This window comes from Rosa chinensis, chromosome 5 (genome assembly GCF_002994745.2).
Source record: "Rosa chinensis cultivar Old Blush chromosome 5, RchiOBHm-V2, whole genome shotgun sequence".
In the NCBI taxonomy this organism is placed as follows: Eukaryota; Viridiplantae; Streptophyta; class Magnoliopsida; order Rosales; family Rosaceae; genus Rosa; species Rosa chinensis.
Window position 1 is genome coordinate 72,217,945 of NC_037092.1, and position 19,413 is coordinate 72,237,357.

The 19,413-nt window shown below is 38.2% G+C and overlaps 4 protein-coding genes across 5 annotated transcripts; 3 read left to right on the forward strand and 1 right to left on the reverse strand.

Annotated features, from left to right (window-relative positions):
* The first annotated feature begins 9,469 nt into the window (after nt 1-9,469).
* On the forward strand, nt 9,470-12,310 carry LOC112202276 (TMV resistance protein N-like). Of its 2 annotated transcripts, XM_024343213.2 has the most exons (5): nt 9,470-10,436; nt 10,557-11,629; nt 11,751-12,021; nt 12,102-12,171; nt 12,244-12,310. In XM_024343213.2, exons 1-2 carry the CDS (start codon nt 9,931-9,933, stop codon nt 11,560-11,562), a joined length of 1,512 nt encoding a protein of 503 aa, XP_024198981.1. In that variant the 5' UTR covers nt 9,470-9,930; the 3' UTR covers nt 11,563-11,629; nt 11,751-12,021; nt 12,102-12,171; nt 12,244-12,310. The 2 variants fall into 2 exon arrangements, with proteins under 2 accessions (XP_024198981.1, XP_040361402.1); XM_040505468.1 differs by having other exon boundaries at nt 12,134-12,273.
* LOC112163994 (TMV resistance protein N-like) lies at nt 12,123-12,731 on the forward strand. Its single transcript, XM_024300242.1, has one exon. It carries the CDS (start codon nt 12,123-12,125, stop codon nt 12,729-12,731), a length of 609 nt encoding a protein of 202 aa, XP_024156010.1.
* A 2,264-nt stretch (nt 12,732-14,995) lies between these two features.
* On the forward strand, nt 14,996-15,511 carry LOC112163995 (pentatricopeptide repeat-containing protein At1g62680, mitochondrial). The gene has a single exon (XM_024300243.1). It carries the CDS (start codon nt 14,996-14,998, stop codon nt 15,509-15,511), a length of 516 nt encoding a protein of 171 aa, XP_024156011.1.
* A 1,091-nt stretch (nt 15,512-16,602) lies between these two features.
* LOC112167793 (pentatricopeptide repeat-containing protein At5g59600) lies at nt 16,603-19,166 on the reverse strand. The gene is made up of 2 exons (XM_024304867.2): nt 17,328-19,166; nt 16,603-17,236 (listed from the first exon to the last, which is right to left on the reverse strand). The coding sequence occupies exon 1, from the start codon at nt 19,004-19,006 to the stop codon at nt 17,405-17,407; it is 1,602 nt and encodes a 533-aa protein (XP_024160635.1). The 5' UTR covers nt 19,007-19,166; the 3' UTR covers nt 16,603-17,236; nt 17,328-17,404.
* Nucleotides 19,167-19,413: the final 247 nt, after the last annotated feature.

Here is a 19,413-nt window from a genome sequence, read left to right on the forward strand (position 1 = left end):
CTCCTACCCTATCTAGGTCAAGATAAACTCCTCTTTCTGAAATAGGTTGTCCCCATTTGGGTTCAGTAGAAATATATTTCTAAGAACTTCTTTCTCCACTTCTTCCTGTAGGAGCTTGTCCTTTAGGAAGCTTGATCTTTTCTTCTTGAATGATCTTCGTAGGATGATTTATAATATTTTGAATTATGGTTTGTCCTTCTGGACATGGAGGAGTTATTCTTTCATTTCCTTTAGTTTCCATGGAGGTGGATGCTTATGCTTCTTCTTTTGCTTGATAGGGTAAAAGTTTTCTCTTATTCTTTCCAATTTGGATTTGAGAAATCTTCTCTACAATTTTCTCCAATCCTTCTATGGATTCACAAGATTTAGCTTGTGCATATAATTCTTTTAATTCACTTGCTTTAAGCATTCTTATAGGTCTCTTACTATCTTCTTCATCTAAAAATTCTTCATAGAAAATTGACCTATTTTCATATATGCTTGCTTCTTCATGATTAGCAAACGAATGCCTATGGAATTGCAAGCTTATGTTTCCTCCCATATCTTCATAAACATAAGCATTAGTGCTTTAAATTTGCTTAACTGGAGGTGAAAGATTCCATTCTCTTGGAAAAGAGATTTATGCCAGTAAGTGACATGTTTCTGCTGGGAATTATTTCTTGGGTTGGTAAGAACGGATGTAGTAATACCGAGAGTGTTTAAACCTGGTATTAGGAGTTACATTCGAACTCATTAACTTGTAATAGATTTGATAATCTATTGCGAGCTCCATCACTCATTTCTTCATTGAGATACTATCTGTCTTGATTCTCAATCTTAGACAGTGGCCTACATCTCTCAAATGAGTAGTGAAATGAGATAAGACATTAAAATATGCAACTTGGTTGCACAATCAAGCTTCTATAGTTCCTAACATGCTTTTTTTTTAAATATGTTATTCTATCATCTTGTATGACACATAGAACAGAGCAGTCTATTCCATCTCTTGCAAGGAGTTTTATTCCTACTTGAACTACACCAATATGCATGTAGGAGTATTTTTTCTGAAAGGCTTCACTCACTTTTTTAGGAGTGATTAGTCCAATATCTATCTCACCACTTGTGGCTGGGACAGTTAATTCATAAATTTTAAATCTGTGAGAGTCTACAACAAAAAAGCCTCTCTTGTAGATCTAACATAGGTGGGCATGTCTACTGTGTTTCCTGAAGATGTTGCAAATGGCATAGGTAGCCAGCCAGATGCAGCTAAGGACCAAAAATGAGGCTCATCTCTTGGAACTGTAAGGGATTAGAGTCTTCTTTGACAGCGTAATCTCTTCGCAAACTATGGCGAAAATACAACCCTGAAGTTATCTTTCTTATGGAGACTCATCAAAAGGAATAGATAATCTCTTCTTGGCAACAGTAGTTAAAGTTTGATCAGTACTATTTAGTCAATCCTATAAGTACTAGTAATGGTGGTTTGGCTATTTTGTGGAAGTCTTCTATTCAAGTGTCAGTTGTACAATATAACCTTAATGTCATTAACAGTTTGGCGTATTTTGCTAATGAAGATTTCCATTGTAAGATATGCTGGGTGTATGGCCAACCTGTTGAAAATAAAAAGAAATCTTTTTGGTGTTATATGAATCATTATTTCACTACCTAGTCTATTCCTCAATCTGCTTTGTATTGGTGATTTTAATGATGTTTTATACACTAATCTAGCATTTGGTAGACCTCATGCAATAATTGTCTTAACTCTACCGTATCTTTTGTTTCATTTCTTTTGGAATAATGAAAAAAGTAATAGATCGATATGAACATTATAAGTACTTGTCCCGTAATTGAATCGGTTGCTGCTGATACTTTCTTCTCGGTTCCTTCTTCTCCTTCTTCCATAACCCGAGCTCGGAGAAGGAAGAGATAAGAGGGCCCTATGGAGAATGTGGTCAGAAATCCATAATAGAGTCTGACCACAACGACCGAATTGATTATCTTCATGCATAAGGATACTAGATTCCCTAGTATAAAAGATTTTAAAATCATCACAAACTTCCCCTTTTCTTTTCTATTGCAATTTCTAGATTATTATATGATATATATATATATATATATATATATATATATATATATATATATAGAAAGAGATAGACTAGAAACCACATCTTATCTCAATGACACCAAAGGGATATTAAATGAATGGAATTGGGATATGGATGGAATATGCAGTAGCATCCTTCTGAATCCATTTAACTTGAATTGGAATTTTCTCGGCCATTATTATTGTGAGGAAACATCCACAATAATTACTCTCAGGCAGTTTATTTGTATGTATAGCCAAAAAAGGATCGCCCCTAAAATTGGGTCAAGCTATAGTTGTTCAACTTGACTCTTTAGTAAAATTGGTCAGACTGAAGGCCTATCTGAAGAAATGGATCCGATGGTAGTGGGGTGAGATAAGATAAGATAGGTTGATGTGTATGTTGTGGGTGGGTCCGCTAGCTCAGCCAAGGAAAGGGAAATTGCCAGTTGCATGTCGTCTACAAGTTATAAACTTACAAATCCACAAGTTCACAAACAAATGAATTATGATCAAATTCAAATGAGAGTAAAGAGGAAGTATACGCCAAGTCCCACAACGTTGGAAGGTGCACCTCTATCTTGCATGATTTTAAAAAAGATTTGGTGATATGGTTAACTTGCAATTTACGTTTGTGCATGTGGTGAATCCTCTATTATTGCAAAGTAAGCATGGTGGTGCTGCTGCAGCATGGCACAAATAGTCCTTTCTCATTCAATGGAGTTTAAAGCATGGTGTCCTTTCTTATTGACTTTCTTCTATTGTAATCAATTTAGATAGGATTCATGTAGTGTGAATCCTCTTAAGTCTTCTTTCTCTTTCTTTGTGTGTGAATCCTCTTAGTCTTTTTTTTTTTTTCACCATTATTCGGCTTGATATCTCTTATGCTGTGAGAATTGTTAGTCAATCTATGCATGCTTCTATTATTGCTCACTTGAACATTGTCAAGCGCATCCTTGTATGTCTTAAGGGTTCAGTTGGAAGAGGTATCATGCTAAAAAACAATGGTAATACAAACATCGTGGGATATGCTGATGCTGATTAGGCAGGAAATGCACTTGATCGAAAAAGCACAACTAGTTTCTGTAATTTTGTTGGTGGCAACCTTGTAACATGGAGAAGTATGTAAGAAACAAAGTGTAATTGCTAGATCAAGTGCTGAGGCTGAATATCGTGCCATGACCTCTTCTACTTGTGAATTGATTTGGCTTAAGGGTCTCCTTTCTAAGTTAGGATTCTCTAGTAATCAACCTATGTCGCTTTTCTGTGATAGCCAAGCTGCAATGCACATTGCCTCAAATCATGTGTTCCATGTAGGCCTGGGACTTTTCGGGTTTGGAAAAAAAAATACAGGAACCGGACCGGAACTGCATAAGCTGTTTTCGGTTCGGGTTTGTCACATTTCTAGTCTGGAACCGAGCACAAACTGAACCGTTTTTATTCGGGTCGGTTATGTCTGTTTCTCGGTTTCTCGGTTCCTGCTGTCTGCAGAACAGGCAAAACACAAACTGCAAAACTGAAGCATAGTGCTCCTAAAGTCCCAATCTAGGCAACTAAAACTCACTGTTATTTACCATTACATGTATACAAATGATAAAACTGAAATCAATGAATAAAATTATCATTATCAAGACAGTATTACACAATCAATGAATCAAATTGTCATAGAAAGTTAGAAACTGTCAAGTTATCAAATTGTCAAACATCTAAGAGTCAAAGTCATCAAATTCAACCAGTAAGCAAACAATCAATTGAAATAAACTTAGTACACTCGTACAACTCCATAGTGCATAACCAACAACATAGTAACATAGTGCAATAGTCCAATACTCCAATTCAACAAACAATGAAACAATAAAAGTTGGGCTTCCGAAATAAGTCAAATAACAATGAAAAAAATGCAGCATTGCAGCCTTCCACAGTTCCAACTTCCAAACACAACTTGGCAAAAAACAAAAAAAGTAAACTCACTAAACTGAAAAAAAAAAAACAGAAAAAAGTATATAAATTCATAACAAATCAAAGAATGCAAACTGTCAAACTTGAGTTACAGAAACCATAAACTGAGTTACTGCCTTTCATAATGCAAACATGATGAAGACATCAAGTCATCAAACTCAACAAAGAATGCAAATTTGCAAACAATAAGTGAACAAACCTGAGGTTGTTTATTTTTTTTTTCCACCCTTTGACACTGATTTGGAAGATTTTGATGCATCACTACTCTTTGACAGTTTGGAAGCCTTTGCAGCCTTTCGGCTTTGTTGAGTGGCATGGGTTTCTTCCACTGCTACTGATGCATTATTGGTTTTCTCCAATCTCTTTCTCTCTTCTTCTGCTTGTTCTACATAAGTGTAAAAAACAAGAACAGTTCACATTATTGAAGGCTTAAACTCTTAAAAGTTGCAGAAACAAGCTATGCAAATATGCAATAATAGTTATAACACTGAAAAGTAAAAATGCAAGTGAGCAAGTTACATACCTTTTTCAACATCCTCAAACCACACAATTTCCTCAATGGTTGGAATATATTCTAACCCCATTATTGCATCAGATTTGAGCCAATTTTGGAGGCAGATTAGGGCTTCAACTGTTCTAGGAGTTAATGAACACCGATGTGGATCAATTACCCTCTTCCCTGTGTTGAAACTACTCTCACTAGCTACTGTGGAAACTTGGATTGCTAAAACCTCCCTTGCCACAGCTTGCAAGTTAGGATACTTTGAACCATTAACCCTCCACCAATCCAAAATCTTCCAATTTTCATTGTCTTGAGGAGGCTTCTCTATCGGATCAAGCAAGTATCTATCAACCTCTCCTCCAACCACCACTGCCAAACCTTCAAGCTGCTTGTTCCACAAGTCTAGCATAGCAGCCCTATTCCCGGTTAACCCTCATGTGGGCACACTTGGTGTTGGTCTGCTGCTAGGGCCTTCTCCCCCACTTCTTTTTCTCTTTGATGCAATCTGATCACTATTAGAAGTTGCATATAGATCACACAAGTCCAGCACAAGTTGTTTCACTCTATTTGATCTCCTCTTAATCTCTTCACTTCTCAAGTTAAGCATTGTTTCACACACATAATCAAAATTCTTCAGTTTATACCTCGGATCCAAGACAAGTGCAACAAAAAACAACTCATTGATGTCATCGAGCGATCCGAAGTATTTCTTGTACTTGGTCCTCATTTTGTTAGCCATACCAAACATAACATTCTCACTCTCACTTGAATCACTATCTATGGGCTTGTAAAACAGCTCATCAAGCTCTGCCTTGACTGTGACTATGTCATGGAAGGCTTCGTTTGTTGTAGGGTGAAGCTGTGCACCCACACTAACTGTGACATCGTAAAAAAACCTTCAGAAACTTCACAAAAACACTTTCTTTATCCCAATCAGCTTGCACAAGGGGCCCTACCCTCTTCCTAGCTAGCCTGCCTTTGCCTAACTTGAGTTTCAGCCTCTATATTTTGATTATTTTCATCATCAAGCTCTTCATCTTCATCAAAATAACTTCTGTATCTAGCATCTTCCTCATCTGCCATTTTATTGAAAGCCTTATTTAATTCTAGAGCAGTGTCTAGCATAATGAAGGTGGAGTTCCACCTTGTAGGCACATCTAACACACACACTTTATTACACGGTATCTTCTCTTTCTCAACACATAGCTTAAATGCATCATATCTTTGTCCACTGCTCCTCACATACCTAACAACATTTCTAATGCTAGCCACTGACCTATCCATTATATGTTGACCAGCCCTCACAATTATGTTGACAATGCGAGCCATGCATCTCACATGCATAAACCTCCCATCAAACAAAGGTTTCCTAGGCTATCCACTCATTTTGTTTTTAAGGTACTCTATGGCTACCTTGTTTGCTGATGCATTATCAACAGATACAGTCAATACCCTATCCAAATTCCATTCAACCAAGAAAGTTTCCAAAATCTTTCATATGATATTCCCACTATGGTTAGGTATAACACAAAAGTTCAAAACCCTCTTGTGCATATGCCAGGCAGCATCTATGAAATGTGCTGTTATAACCATATAATTGATATTCTGATAGGAGGTCTATGCTGTTGTCAAACAAACAGAATGTGACCTCAATTCCCCCTTCAATGCCTACTTTTTGGCATCATACATGCGCAAAAAATTCTTCACAACAACTCTCTTACAGGGCACATTCCACCTTGGTACAACTAATGAATAAAAATACAGAAACCTCGGCCTTTCAATTGAACTGAAAGGCAGTTCATCCAACACAATCATAACACATGCACCATCTAGACATGCATCTTCTGACCATTGCCTAGAAACTAAAAGGCATTTCTGATCAAACACATCACTAGTTAATATTTGTTGACTCTCTTCTAAGTTATTCCTACCGGGGTACCCTTTGCAAACTAGCTCTATATGCTTCCTAAGTGAACTATTATCATTTTCCCTAGAATCACAAGCTAAATTAGTGGGGCAATACTTACACTGAGCTCTCTTTGTACTGCCAACTACAATCTCTTGTCCATCCACGACCTCCAGTAAAGGCTTGTCGAATTTGGTGAAATGCTCCCACACTTCAGACCTCTCCTTCTTGGCCTTCTTATCCCACTTTCTCTTTGTATTCGCAGGCTCAAACTTCTTCTTCCCTTTTGTTTTTGAAGCTCGAGTTGCTGGAGAAGGAGATGATGTTTGATTCTGTTCACCATCTCCATTTTGTGGAGCAGCCACGAGCTCATTGCCAGTTACTGAATTAGTGGAGTGACTGGATTGAGTTCCTGAATCAGAGCCTTCAAAGGCCATTACGAATTGAGGATTTGGGGTGAAGAATTGTGGATTTGCGATTTTCGAATTGGAATAAGTGGAATGAGTTTCAGACTTGGGGAGAAGAATTAGGGATTTGAGGATTTTCAAATTGTTTGAACTTTTCGAATTGGGGATCGGGTGAAGGGGTGAAGGAATGGCCGAAGGCCATAATTTTAGGGTTTCAGTCGGGTGAAATCGAGGATGTCGGGATGAGGTCGAGAAGAAGAAGGAGGAAGAACCAAAGAAGAAGTGAAGAACTGAAGTAGAAGGCTCGGGGTGGCGTTTACAATTTTAGGGTTTTAGTCGAATCCGTTAGCTGTAAGCCAATGATACGATGCCAGGTGGAAAAGGCTACCATTACATCGGTTCCTTCGGTGTTTTGCGTTTTAAACATATAGGAACCGGACCGAACCGCTCTTTTCTATATCGGTTCGGTTTTCCTCCGAGAGCCACTGTTTTTCATTCAGGAACCGCACCGAACCACAGGTTTCTTTCCGGTTCGGGCCGGTTCTGTGGGTTTTCGGGTCAAAAGTCTCAGGCTTAGTTCCATGAACGTACTAAACACATTGAAGTTGATTGCCACTTCATCAGAGCTCAAATTCAATCCAAAGTGATTGAAACTCATTACATCAGAAGCGAGGATAAGTTGGCTGACATTATTACTAAATCGCTTCCTACTGCTCATTTTCAAAAGATTCTTAGCAAGCTTGGTCCAATCAACCCTCTTGACCCAGCTTGAGGGGGAGTATTGAAGATTTGGTGATATGGTCAAGATATGGTTAACTTGCAGTTTACGTTTGTGCATGTGGTGAATCCTCTATTATTGCAAAGCAAGCATGGTGGTGTTGCTGCAGTGATTTGGTGCTTAAATGCAACTTACGCGCAATAAGAGCACGGTCATCAAAGAAATGAGAAATTTTTGTACCCGAAATTATCGTACCACAGGGATTGAAAAGCTAACTCCAATCTTTGGTTGTGCCAATTACTAAGTCACTAACAATTATAAAATCTAAAAAATAACACCAAGCTATTTACATGCTCGGCTCGGAACAACCAAGCCTAAAATGGGTCAAGAGAACCACAAGTGAATGCGGAATCTCACAATCAAGTGATATGGACAATGAAAGTGGTTTGTGAAAATTGAGTTTGATTGCGAAAAATAAAATTGACAATTGAAAATTAAAATTGCAACTAAAAATTAATATAATAGGTATTAATCAAGATATGGAAATTAGGTCACTAGGGTATCCTCCTAGCCAAATTTAATGCACAAATATGTTCCGACAATGTCAAACAATTCATAATAGCATCAAAAACCGTACCTAAGGCTTTTCAAGGCTCATGGGTCATTAGATTCCTTAGAGGGTATTTATACTCCGGATCAAGGGTCGTAGAAACTCAATTGGGACAATCTAGAGCCTTGTTAGGGCCTCTAGTTGCACCAAAAAGCGAAGAGTCCTAGAATAAAGGTTCCCAAGCTATCCAATACGACAATCGAAATTGGTATTGTAACTAACCATGTTCTATACAAGTGTCCTAGCCATAAATTAGAGAAGTGATTAGGTCCCCTAATTTGTTCTAGACATGTTCATCTACACATTCAAGAGTTAATCAAGCTTCTAAGCATGCATCTAAGCCAAATATTATATAATAGAATATATGCCAAACACGAAATTGAAAACCATTAAATTAAAACATATTTATTACATTAAATCCATGCTAGGGCTCAAACCCTAGCTTCCTAAGTAGACTACTTACAATCTATCAACAAATCAACAACAATATACATGAATTAAAGAAGTAAAGGTGAGGAAGAGTGAGATGTAATAAGAACAAGTCACAATTGCTATAGAACAAATATGACAAGCCTTGATTTATGCCTTTTTTACTTTTACCCAATCTCAAATCTTGATGTACATGAGATCTCTTGAAGCTCCTTGAAATTCTTTTGAGAAAATTATGAAGATTTGATGTGAGGAAGTGAGGAAAAGAAAAATGGAAATTAAAATGGGAGTGTGGTTTTGGGCGTGTACGCCGAGAGAGAAGAATGGGGTGGTGGGTGAGGTTGGCTTTAGATGGAAAGGGAGAATGGGTGTGCGGCTACAGTGGCTGCTGTAGGGATGGATGATCGTGAGGTATAATTGGAATTAATATATGTGTGGTTCTCGGTGGTGGATGGCTGGAAGAAGAAGAAGAGGGGAGATAGGACACGTGGCGGCCAGTGATAGGAAGAAAGGAAAAAGATAAAAATAAAAAGAAAAGAGAAGAAAGGGTGAAGGACATGCACGTGGGGAAAGGGAGGAAAAGATGTCATTGATGACGTCATCAAGGTCAGATTTTTGTATATTCCTTTTTCTTCTCCTCTCATTCTTTTCTCAATGCATTTCCGCATAAACTATCGGAAACAATTCAATTCCGCTTACTTGATGCCGTTGCCCACTGTTGACCTGTAAATATTATCTCATTTTCACAATTCCGCTTATTTCCTACACAATAAATAAAAATATATTAATTACATAATAATTGACTTGAGAATTAACTTATATATAGTGTTTTAGATACAATTGATGCATATAAATGCGTGTAATCATACAGCATGACACAAATAGTCATTTCTCATTCAATGGAGTTTCAAGCATGGTGAAGGAAGTCTAAGCACGGCGTCCTTTCTTATTGACTTTCTTCTATTGTAATCGGTTTAGGTAGGATTCAAGTAGTGTGAATCCTCTTAAGTCTTCTTTCTCTTTCTTTTGTGTGTGAATCCTCGTAATCTTCTTTCTCTTTTCTTTATCTATATATTTACTCATTCATGTAAAGGTTTCATACCATTCAATACAAAGAAAATTTGCACCATCAGTTTGTGTTTTTCCACAGATTTAGTCGCGTCTAATTATCACTGCGCGGTTCTCTCTCTATCTTCCATGATTTACTTTCCTACACTGTGGCCATTCACTCTTCATTTTTCACAGTGGTTTCCTCTGCAACTAGCTTTCATTTCCTCTTCCAGTTTTCACAGTTTACCGTGGCCCTGGACCTTAATTTTCGATCTTGGTGGTTTCCAATGGATTTGAGCACCTCCCCATCTCTTGGTTGGGCTGAATCACCTCCCCGTTGGACATTCGACATCTTCTTGAGTTTCAGGGGTGAAGACACCCGCAGGGGTTTCACCTCCCATTTATACCGCGAACTGGAGCTCTGGCAAGTATTCAAGACTTTCAAGGACGACCGAGCGATTGAAATTGGAGCTAGTATCTCTCCGAAGCTTGTCAGCGCAATCGAACAATCACATCTCGCCATAGTTGTTCTCTCACCGAACTATGCTTCTTCCACTTGGTGCTTGGATGAGCTTGCGAAAATTATTGAGTCCATGGAAACGGGAGATGAGAGAATTCTGCCTGTTTTCTTTGATGTGGATCCATCGGACGTTCGACATCAAAGAAGCAGCTTTGCTGAAGCCTTTGCTAAGCATGAAGTAAAGTTCAGTAACGACACAGAGAAGGTGAAGAGGTGGAGAGCAGCTTTAAGAGAAGTGGCAGATCTCACCGGATGGGATCCAAAGGAATATAAGTAAGCACGTACTACATGCAACTTCATCCATTTTTTATTGTCTTTTAAATTTTGACTTGTTGTAGCAATGTTCTATTATATATGTATTATTAGCTTGATGGTTGTCTCTTTTTCTGTTAGATCTGAAAGTGAGCTTATTGAAGTCATTGTCAAACGTGTGTGGGAGAAAGTGCTTCCTACGATCGCATTGTCATATCCCATAGACAAGTTAGTTGGAATTGATTTTAGACTCAGGCAAATGCGTTTGCTTTTAGCTGCTGAGGAAAAAGATGTTCGATTTATAGGAATATGGGGTATGGGTGGAGTGGGTAAGACTACCCTTGCTAGGCTAGTGTTCGAGAAAATTTTCCATCATTTTGATGTGGCTGAGTTTCTTGTTGATCATGGTCCACTAGTCAATCTTCATAAACAGGTTCTTTCCCAAATCTTGAAGGAAAATATTTCACATGTTTGGGATGAATACAAAGGAACCTGTTTCATTAGAAAATGCCTGTCTAATAAAAAGGTTCTTCTTGTTTTTGATGATGTTGATAGTTGTGACCACCTAGAAAAATTGGCCGGACATAAATCTTGGTTTGGTGAGGGAAGTAGAATCATAGTTACAACTAGAGATAAACGTCTACTCACCGAGTGTGGTATAGAATTATCATTTGAGCTAGTGCGGTTAAATGACAATAATGCTCTTGAGCTCTTTAGTCACAAAGCCTTCAAAAAAGATCAGCCAGTGGAAGAGTTTTTAGAGCTTTCCAAGTGTTTTGTAGATTATGCCAAAGGGCTTCCATTAGCTCTTAAAACTCTGGGAAGTTCTTTGTATCAGAGAAATCTAGAGGAATGGAATAGTATATTGGAGTCACTAAAGAGAATTCCTAATCCAACAATTTTTGACTCTCTCAAATTAAGTTATGATTCCCTGAATGATTTGCAACAGAAGATTTTCTTGGACATTGCGTTCTTCTACAAGGGGGTGGAGAAGGGGCGAGTTATTCAACTGCTAGAATATTGTTATGGCTTTAATATTATTATTGTGAGAAATGTTCTTATCGAGAAATCTCTCTTAATCAAATGTTGGGATGCATGGTTTGATACAAGAAATGGCATGGGAAATTGTTCGTCAAGACTGTCGTGAGGAGCCTGGTCTTCGCAGCCGTTTGTGTCATCGTAATGACATTTTCCATGTATTCACGAAAAATACGGTAAGAAGTTATATAGATAATCCAAGTTTGGATTTAAAAATAAAAAATACATTTTGCATTAGCTTGTTATATATTAGGCCTGTGTGGAATTAATTCTTCCTTTGTTCTGAATTAATTTCAGGGAACAGAAGTAATCAAAGGCATACGGTTATGTTTACCTCATTTAGAAGAGGCAGATTCAAGCTGGAATTGTGAATGCTTCTCTAAGATGCTCAAACTAATGTTTCTTGAATTTGATAATTTAATAATTAGTTCAGGCCCCAAATTCCTTGATAATTCTCAAATGGAATAGGTATCCTTCCAAATCTCTTCCAGCTAGATTCCGGCCAAATATGCTTGCTGAACTGAAGATGCGAAGAAGCAATCTTGTCCTGCTTTGGGATGGAAGACAGGTAACAATGTTAATGTTTTCTATTTCAAAATATAATTTTAGGTTTTCCAAAGGTAATTATTTGTTCCATGCATTGTACAGAACTTGCCTAACTTGAAATATATGGATCTTAGTGAGTCCAAAAACTTGAAGGAGACCCCAGATTTCACAGGTATTCCGAATCTTGAGAGATTGAATCTTGCAAATTGTGACGGTTTAGTTAAGATCCATCCATCCATTGCAGTCCACAAAAAGCTTAAATGGCTGATACTTCATCAATGCAAAAATGTTAAGTGCTTCCCAAGTAAGATTGAAATGGATTCTCTCGAGTTTCTCAACCTTTCTTACTGCTCAAAAGTAAAGATTCCAGAATTTGGAAAAGGAATGAAAAATTTGTCATGCCTTCGCATACCTGGGACTGCTACTGAGGAACTACCTTCATCAATTGAACATCTGGTTGGCCTTACTAGTCTGGATCTGTATGATAACAAAAGTCTCCAGAGTCTCCCGGGCACCGCAATTTTAAAACTGAAGTCTCTTGAATATTTCAATATGGATGGATGCCCAAAGGTTAAGAAACTTGTAGAAAATACGGGGGAGACAAAGACTCTGAAACCGACGCGAAATATTGCGGGATTTGGAGCCTGGAGAATTGTGTGGGCAGGTGGGGGCCCCATTGTTGTACGAGCAAGATTTGGGAAAACCTCCTTAATGGAACAACCAACATCTTGAAGCGGAGTCGTGAATATTGTGACAAGGAGGAGGCAGGGGCTGACGAAGGTCTGAGTGGTAGCTCTTACAAAGAATCATTTTTCAAAAGAATCAAGGTGTTTGGCTCCAGTTTTGTTGCAGCTGGTTAACAATCTCTTTTCTTGGGTGCGCGTGCCAGCACCGTTCGGGTGCGGTCGTCGAGGGTGTCCCTTGACTTGACTTCTTTTGAGCGACAGTAGACGAGGAGAGCACCAACCTCGTCGTGGGGGTCGTCTGTGCCTCGTGGTGAGGACTTTATCTTGTATCACCAAGTAATCTTCCATAGTAGGCTTTATTTAGCCTCTAAATAATATATTTCGAACTTGTCGACAATATATAGCTTGAACCACTGACTTTGGCTCAATTTCTCCAAGACATGTCTTATCAGGCCAGAATGCTCATTTTGGGTCCAAACACAAGACATGAATACTAATCGAGATCTATGGGAAGGTATGTTTTTGTGATTTATATAAATGGTTTATGTCTGATGTAGCTTCCATTAACTGATCAACCTGGTCCACCTAATTTATATTTGTGTATTTGTATATAAAAGGTTCATCGATCAGTGAAGCTCTAAGTTGCAGATATCTTCATCAAAGCATTGCAAAGAGAGAGATTTGAATATCTCACAAGTCTACTTGGAATGAAGAAGCAAAGCATTAAGAGGGAGTGTTGAAGTTAATGCTTTTCTACTTCAACTAGGAAAGTATTGTGCATATCCACTTGCTGCTACTGTTTGCTTTATCTTAATATCTAGATATTTTGGTGTGTAATCAAACTTTAATCTAGTTTATTAGCACTCTATTTCATACCGCAAGATGGTTATGTAGGGTTAAACTCTTGGACTATATAAGAGTTAAGGATGATGTAATATCCAAGTGAACTAGATCTGAAATAATCAAGCACTTAATTTGGCTGAGTTTTTCACGTGTTCTTGTAGTTCAGTTGCTACTGCAATTCAATCAAAACAACTATGCTGTGTTTATGACTGTGGTGCATTACTATTACATATCAGAAGTTCAAATTCTAACACAAATACTGTGAAGAACTGTGGGGGCCATTTGTTGTACTAGGAAGATTTGAAAGAACTCGATGGAAGAAGGAACATCTTTAAGCAGAGTCGTGAACATTGTGACGATCGAGGAGGAGGAAGGAAATGAAGGTCGAAGTGCAAGTGTAACCTCTAACAAAGAACCACTTTTCAAAAGACTCAAGGCATGGATACTAATTGTTCTGTTCGTGATTGAAAAAGAATAATATTTGAAAAGCCAATCAGCTCCATGTCTGTAAGTCTCCACCTCACTTCCAGCAGCACATAAATCACACACACAATCAATATATGTATCCGTTTTTACTGTTCTAACTGGGTCATAATACTGTTGTGTTCCTGTGCTGTGATTCTGCTGGTGTTAGTCTACAATTTATTTGCCGGCATGGTTCTTAATTACCGATATGATTGCTAATGAGACTCTTCTGTAGTTCTGTTATAATATCTAAAGAGCATCGGCTTGGCATCTCTTCAGTTTGACGTCTTCAGGTTTGAAAATTACCCAATTAAGTAGCTGAGGTTAATGGAAATTTCTTTGGTGTAAAGACCAAAAAATAGGAATAAATATGATGCAGAGTGGATGGCAGTCCAATTTGAGGAACAGTTAGATCGTGCTAAAGGAGGAAAACGAAAAGTGACTAGTAGACAGGAAATAGCAGCTCGGTGTCTAATTGGGACGTACCTTACCTTTCCGGAAAGGGAATCGCGCCAGAAACAAGTTATTTACCTAACCTGGAATGGGACGTAACTAACCTCTTATTTATACAAGTTAAAGTCCTAGGAATTCTCCCATAAAGATTTTCCTTGAAGAACAAGACTTGTATCTTAGATTCCTAATGCATCACAGTTTAGGACTTTCTTGTAGTCCAATTAATGGATTCCTAATCCAATGCTAAATACACTGTTACATTAGATATCTAGGTTGAAGATTTTCCTTGAAGAACAAGACTTGTATCTTAGATTCCTAATGCATCACAGTTTAGGACTTTCTTGTAGTCCAATTAATGGATTCCTAATCCAATGCTAAATACACTGTTACATTAGATATCTAGGTTGATTCTTTTCCAGATCCATGTTGTCCTCAAATTGATGCGTTTAATGGTTTCCTAGTTACTCTAGGATAACTCGTGATAAGTCCACTTTTGTTCTAACAGTCTTCACCTTTAATGTATTAGTTGATACATTCTGTAAGGAAGGGATGGTCGCGGAAGCCAACAGTGTGGTTCAAATGATGATTCAAAGAGGTATTAAGCCTGATACGATTACATACAGTTCCCTTATGGATGGTTACTATTTGCGGGGAGAAATGGACGAAGCGAACAAAGTCTTTGATCTGATGATTAGCAAAGGCTCCATGGTTGATGTTCATAGTTATAGCATATTGATAAATGGATATTGCAAGAGTAAACAGGTCGACAAGGCTAAAAAGATTTTCAAGGAAATGTGTCGTATGGAACTAGTTCCGGATACAGTTACTTATACCACTCTTATTGATGGTCTTTGCAAAACAGGGAGAATTAAAGAAGCAGAAAAGTTGTTCTCTGAGATGCAAGGTTGTGGCCAAGTTCCAGATGTTCAAACTTATACTGTTTTACTTGGACTGTGTAACAACCAACAACTCTCTAGGGCAGTTGAGTTGCTTAAAGAGATGGAATCCAACAAATTGGAACTTGATATTGTAGTTTGCAGTGTTGTTATTGGAGGTTTTTGCTAAGCTGGAAAAATTGAATCTGCAAGAGATCTCTTCTATGGTTTGTCAACAAAAGGCGTTCAGCCTGATGTGAGAACATACAATATAATGATTCATGGACTTTGTCATCAGGGCTTATTAATTGAAGCAGAAAAGTTAGTAAAAGAAAGGGACCAGGTTCTTCAGATGGTTGCACCTATAATAGTATAACACCATTATCCGAGGGTTGTAAAATAACAATGAGACATCATGGGCTTTGGAACTTATTCAAGAAATGGTGGAGTGGGGTTTCTCTGCAGATGCATCAACTATGGAATTTATAGTTGGTTTATTGTCCAAGGATGTAGTAGATCCGGCTTTGTTGCCACTGTTAAAAGATTCATGATAAAGTTTATTTGAACATTTGAAACAGAACTTTCTTTAGTATTTTTTTTTTTTGGTCGATACAACTTTCTTAGTAATGGAAGGAAATGTGAGAATTCTGCACCTTTTACAGCTTCTATTAATTCATCATTTGAACACCCAATGTCATTTCGTAGATCACAGAGCATTTTAGCATTGTCATACTCATACCCCTATTTATAGCTTGGATTTTTCATCGCTAGCTAGATTGTTAAGCTGCTGATTATGTGGTCCAGTTTCTCGGTATGATTTATGAATATGCAGATTAGAGCTATTTGGAAAGAAGCTGAATGATTGTGGTACATTTTGTTTATGGAGATCTTTATGTTGGAGGGAGCAGTACTGCAGTTGTCATATAAAATTTAGAATAGTATAAGATGCTTTGGTGGTACACCGATGGACAGAAAAGATATCATCCATATTGTGATATCTGTCATGTACATTAGCAATGGAAGCTCACATAAGTACAGAGTATCGCTCACAGTCTGAAATTTATTTCTCAGCTAATTAGTTTCTCAATTACTTGGCACTTTCACAAAAGCATTGATGCCTTGTTCGAGTCAAAGAATGTTTTTGAATCATTGAACAGGAACTGGGAAGTAACAATATTCATTTGGATGAGCAAGTGATTTTTGAGTTGGTTGGATTCTTCAGAGAATTTCTGCAATGAGGTTCTGAAAGAAACCTGGTAATCCATTTATCTTGATGAATTTCAAGCACAGGGATTTTATTTACGTTCTCCATGGCATTACAAACTTGATGAAATTCATTATAAGCATAGGCAACACTTCCATTGGAATGTGAGAAATTGAATCATTAATTTCATCATTGGTTGCAAATAAGAACAACTACGTTTCTGTTAACTATCAACTCAAAAGCCAAAAAACCCCTTTCCTTGAACCAATCAACAATTTCACTTCACTGATTCACTGGCACTATAGAGACCAAGCAGCGGAATCACTTCAATAGATCAGTGATTTCATTTTGCAGAGCTTTTATCAAATAAAAGCCCAAGCTGAATATTGATAGCTTTTGATAAACCTCACAGCATCAGAAATATTCTGCTTATTGTTTGGGAGACACTTACTGAGAACTTTTTCTTGTTAACAAAATGTCATTTCTTCTGTATGCTGTCTGATACCTTCGACTTGGATTTCTGAAGATTAAGAGACTGTTGAAATCCCATTGCATGTTCCCCTCCTCAACTTCAAAGAAACTGTTCTGCATTATTGCAGATTCCACTTATAATTCAATAGCATGCAAAAAAACTCATATTTTGAGGGCCTGCACTAAGCCTCTTGCCTAAAGTGATTGTTATCAGTACTCCAGCAACCAAACACTTGGAATCTGCAGAAATAGCAAAATTTGAAGGGTTGCTCCGGCCAAGAAGGTTGAGAAGAAAAGGCTAGAAATAAGTTAATGCTCAGGTGCCTTATACCTGTAGATTCCTTCTCTTCAGGTCTCTTCTGAATGAAGAATTGTACAGAACCTTCCTTAAAAAGACATTCTTGTATATCAGGCAGCTTCCGTCCAACTGCATCCTGGTAGTTTCCTTAACTTCTTTTTCTTCATCATTTTCTTCAACCTTGCAACATTTACCCAATTTCCAGCATCTGCATATAGACTTGATAATAGCAAATTGTTTCCCGCACTCTCCGGCTCTAGCTCTGACAAATGCTTAGCTGCTATCTCAGCAAGTTCTATATTCCCATAGTTCCGACTTGCTCCTAATAATGCTCCCCATACAAACGAATCTGGCTCCATGGGCATTGCCTTAATCATATCATATGCCTCAGTGAGATTTCCTGCTCGACCTAGAAGATCAACCATACATGCATAATGTTCTAGTCTTGGCATGATCCCATGTTCTTCCTGCATCGAACTAAACAAGCTTTTGCCAAGTTCAATCATTCCAGTATGACAACAAGCAGTAAGGACTGCTACGAAAGTCAAGTAATCAAGTTTTCTGTTGTCTTCTGTCTTCATCTTGTTGAAAAGCTCAATTGCTTCAGTGCAATACCCATGATTTGCGTATCCAAAAATCATTGAGTTCCATGTTACAGTGTTCTTTTCAGACATCTTGCAAAACAATGTCTTTGCTTCATATATAAATCCGCATTTCGCATACATATCAACAAGAGCACTCCTCACATATACATCAGCTTCAACTCCTGTCACCAATGCATAAGCATGTATCTCCTTACCAGACCTCAAGTTCGTCACAGCTGCACAAGCAGGCAACAGGCTACTGACTGTAGCCGAAGTTGGACATATTCCATGATCCAACATTTGCTTAAATGTATAAAAAGCCTTACTGTTTTGAAAATTCTTCACAAACCCAGATATAACCGAAGTCCAAGAAACAACATCAGGCTCAATTCCGTTCACACGCATCAATTTAAACAGCCTAGAGGCCATTGCTTCATCACCCTTCTGCGAAAACCCAGCAACCAAAGTGTTCCAAGTAATCAAATTAGGCTTAATCCCCACCAGCTGCATTTCCTCCACCAAAACCAATGCTTCTTCCCCCATGCCATGCTGACAAAACCCCGAAACAACAGCATTCAAAGCCACCAAATCTTTCTCCACCATCATATCAAACACCCTGCGTGCCTTCTCCACGCGCCCATTCTTCGAGTACATGTCAACAAGCGCGCTGCTAATAAAAGCATCAAACTCAAACGAGTGCCTGAACACAACAGCATGTAGTTTCTCACCGGTTTTAACATCAGAGAGATGCCCACAAGCCTTGAGAACACTGGGAATAACAATCCTATTGGGCCTCGAACCCGCTCTTTGCATCTCACTGAACACATCCATTGCTTGCTGATGAAACCCAGAGCGAGCGTAGGCTCCGATGAGGGCAAACCACCGGCGTATGTTCGTCTTGGGAATTTGGTCGAACAGGTCACGGGCATGGGCTACTCGGCCGCAGGAAGCGTACAAGGCTATGAGCTTGGAGGCAAAATGGGTCAAACGGGCCAACCCGGTGGTGATCAAATGGGCGTGGAGTAGTCTTGCTGGCTGCAATTGTCGATCACGAGCGTAAATTCCGATCAGCTTTGTGTACAGGTCAGGCGAGGATTGAAATGTACGGTGTTGGGTGATGGGAGTCATTGGAATAGTAGTGACTGTAAAGCGCGGGAAGATGAGTGTGATTGGTTTAATCTAAAAAGAGTGAATTTACATGGCATTCTTCTCTCATGAGTCATGATGGTGATTATATGCATGAATTTGTTCTATTTCAAGTGACCAATAGGCAATAGCTAATTTTATGTGATCAATATAGAAAAGCAAAGCCTTTTTGTTGGTGAGATATTGAAGGTAATTAAATTAAATATATAGCAAGAAGTTATACAAGGATGGGTAAATTAGATTTTATGCTAGAAATATTTGGCAAAGTTAGTAAAAGATAATCTGAGTAACCCATTATCAAAACTCAAATAATTGTTTTTGGGTGAGGCTACTGCCGCCCTACTTGTAATCTTTAGATTATAAATTTCTATTTTTATCCTTGAAAATAC

Excerpts from the sequence above, each read along its gene's own strand:
- LOC112202276 (XM_024343213.2), top strand. The coding sequence starts at position 9,931 with ATGGATTTGAGCACCTCCCCATCTCTTGGTTGGGCTGAATCACCTCCC. Across the intron at positions 10,437-10,556 it reads TGGGATCCAAAGGAATATAA|ATCTGAAAGTGAGCTTATTG; the intron begins GTAAGCACGTAC and ends TTTTTCTGTTAG.
- LOC112163994 (XM_024300242.1), top strand. The coding sequence starts at position 12,123 with ATGGATCTTAGTGAGTCCAAAAACTTGAAGGAGACCCCAGATTTCACA.
- LOC112163995 (XM_024300243.1), top strand. The coding sequence starts at position 14,996 with ATGGTCGCGGAAGCCAACAGTGTGGTTCAAATGATGATTCAAAGAGGT.
- LOC112167793 (XM_024304867.2), bottom strand. The coding sequence starts at position 19,006 with ATGACTCCCATCACCCAACACCGTACATTTCAATCCTCGCCTGACCTG.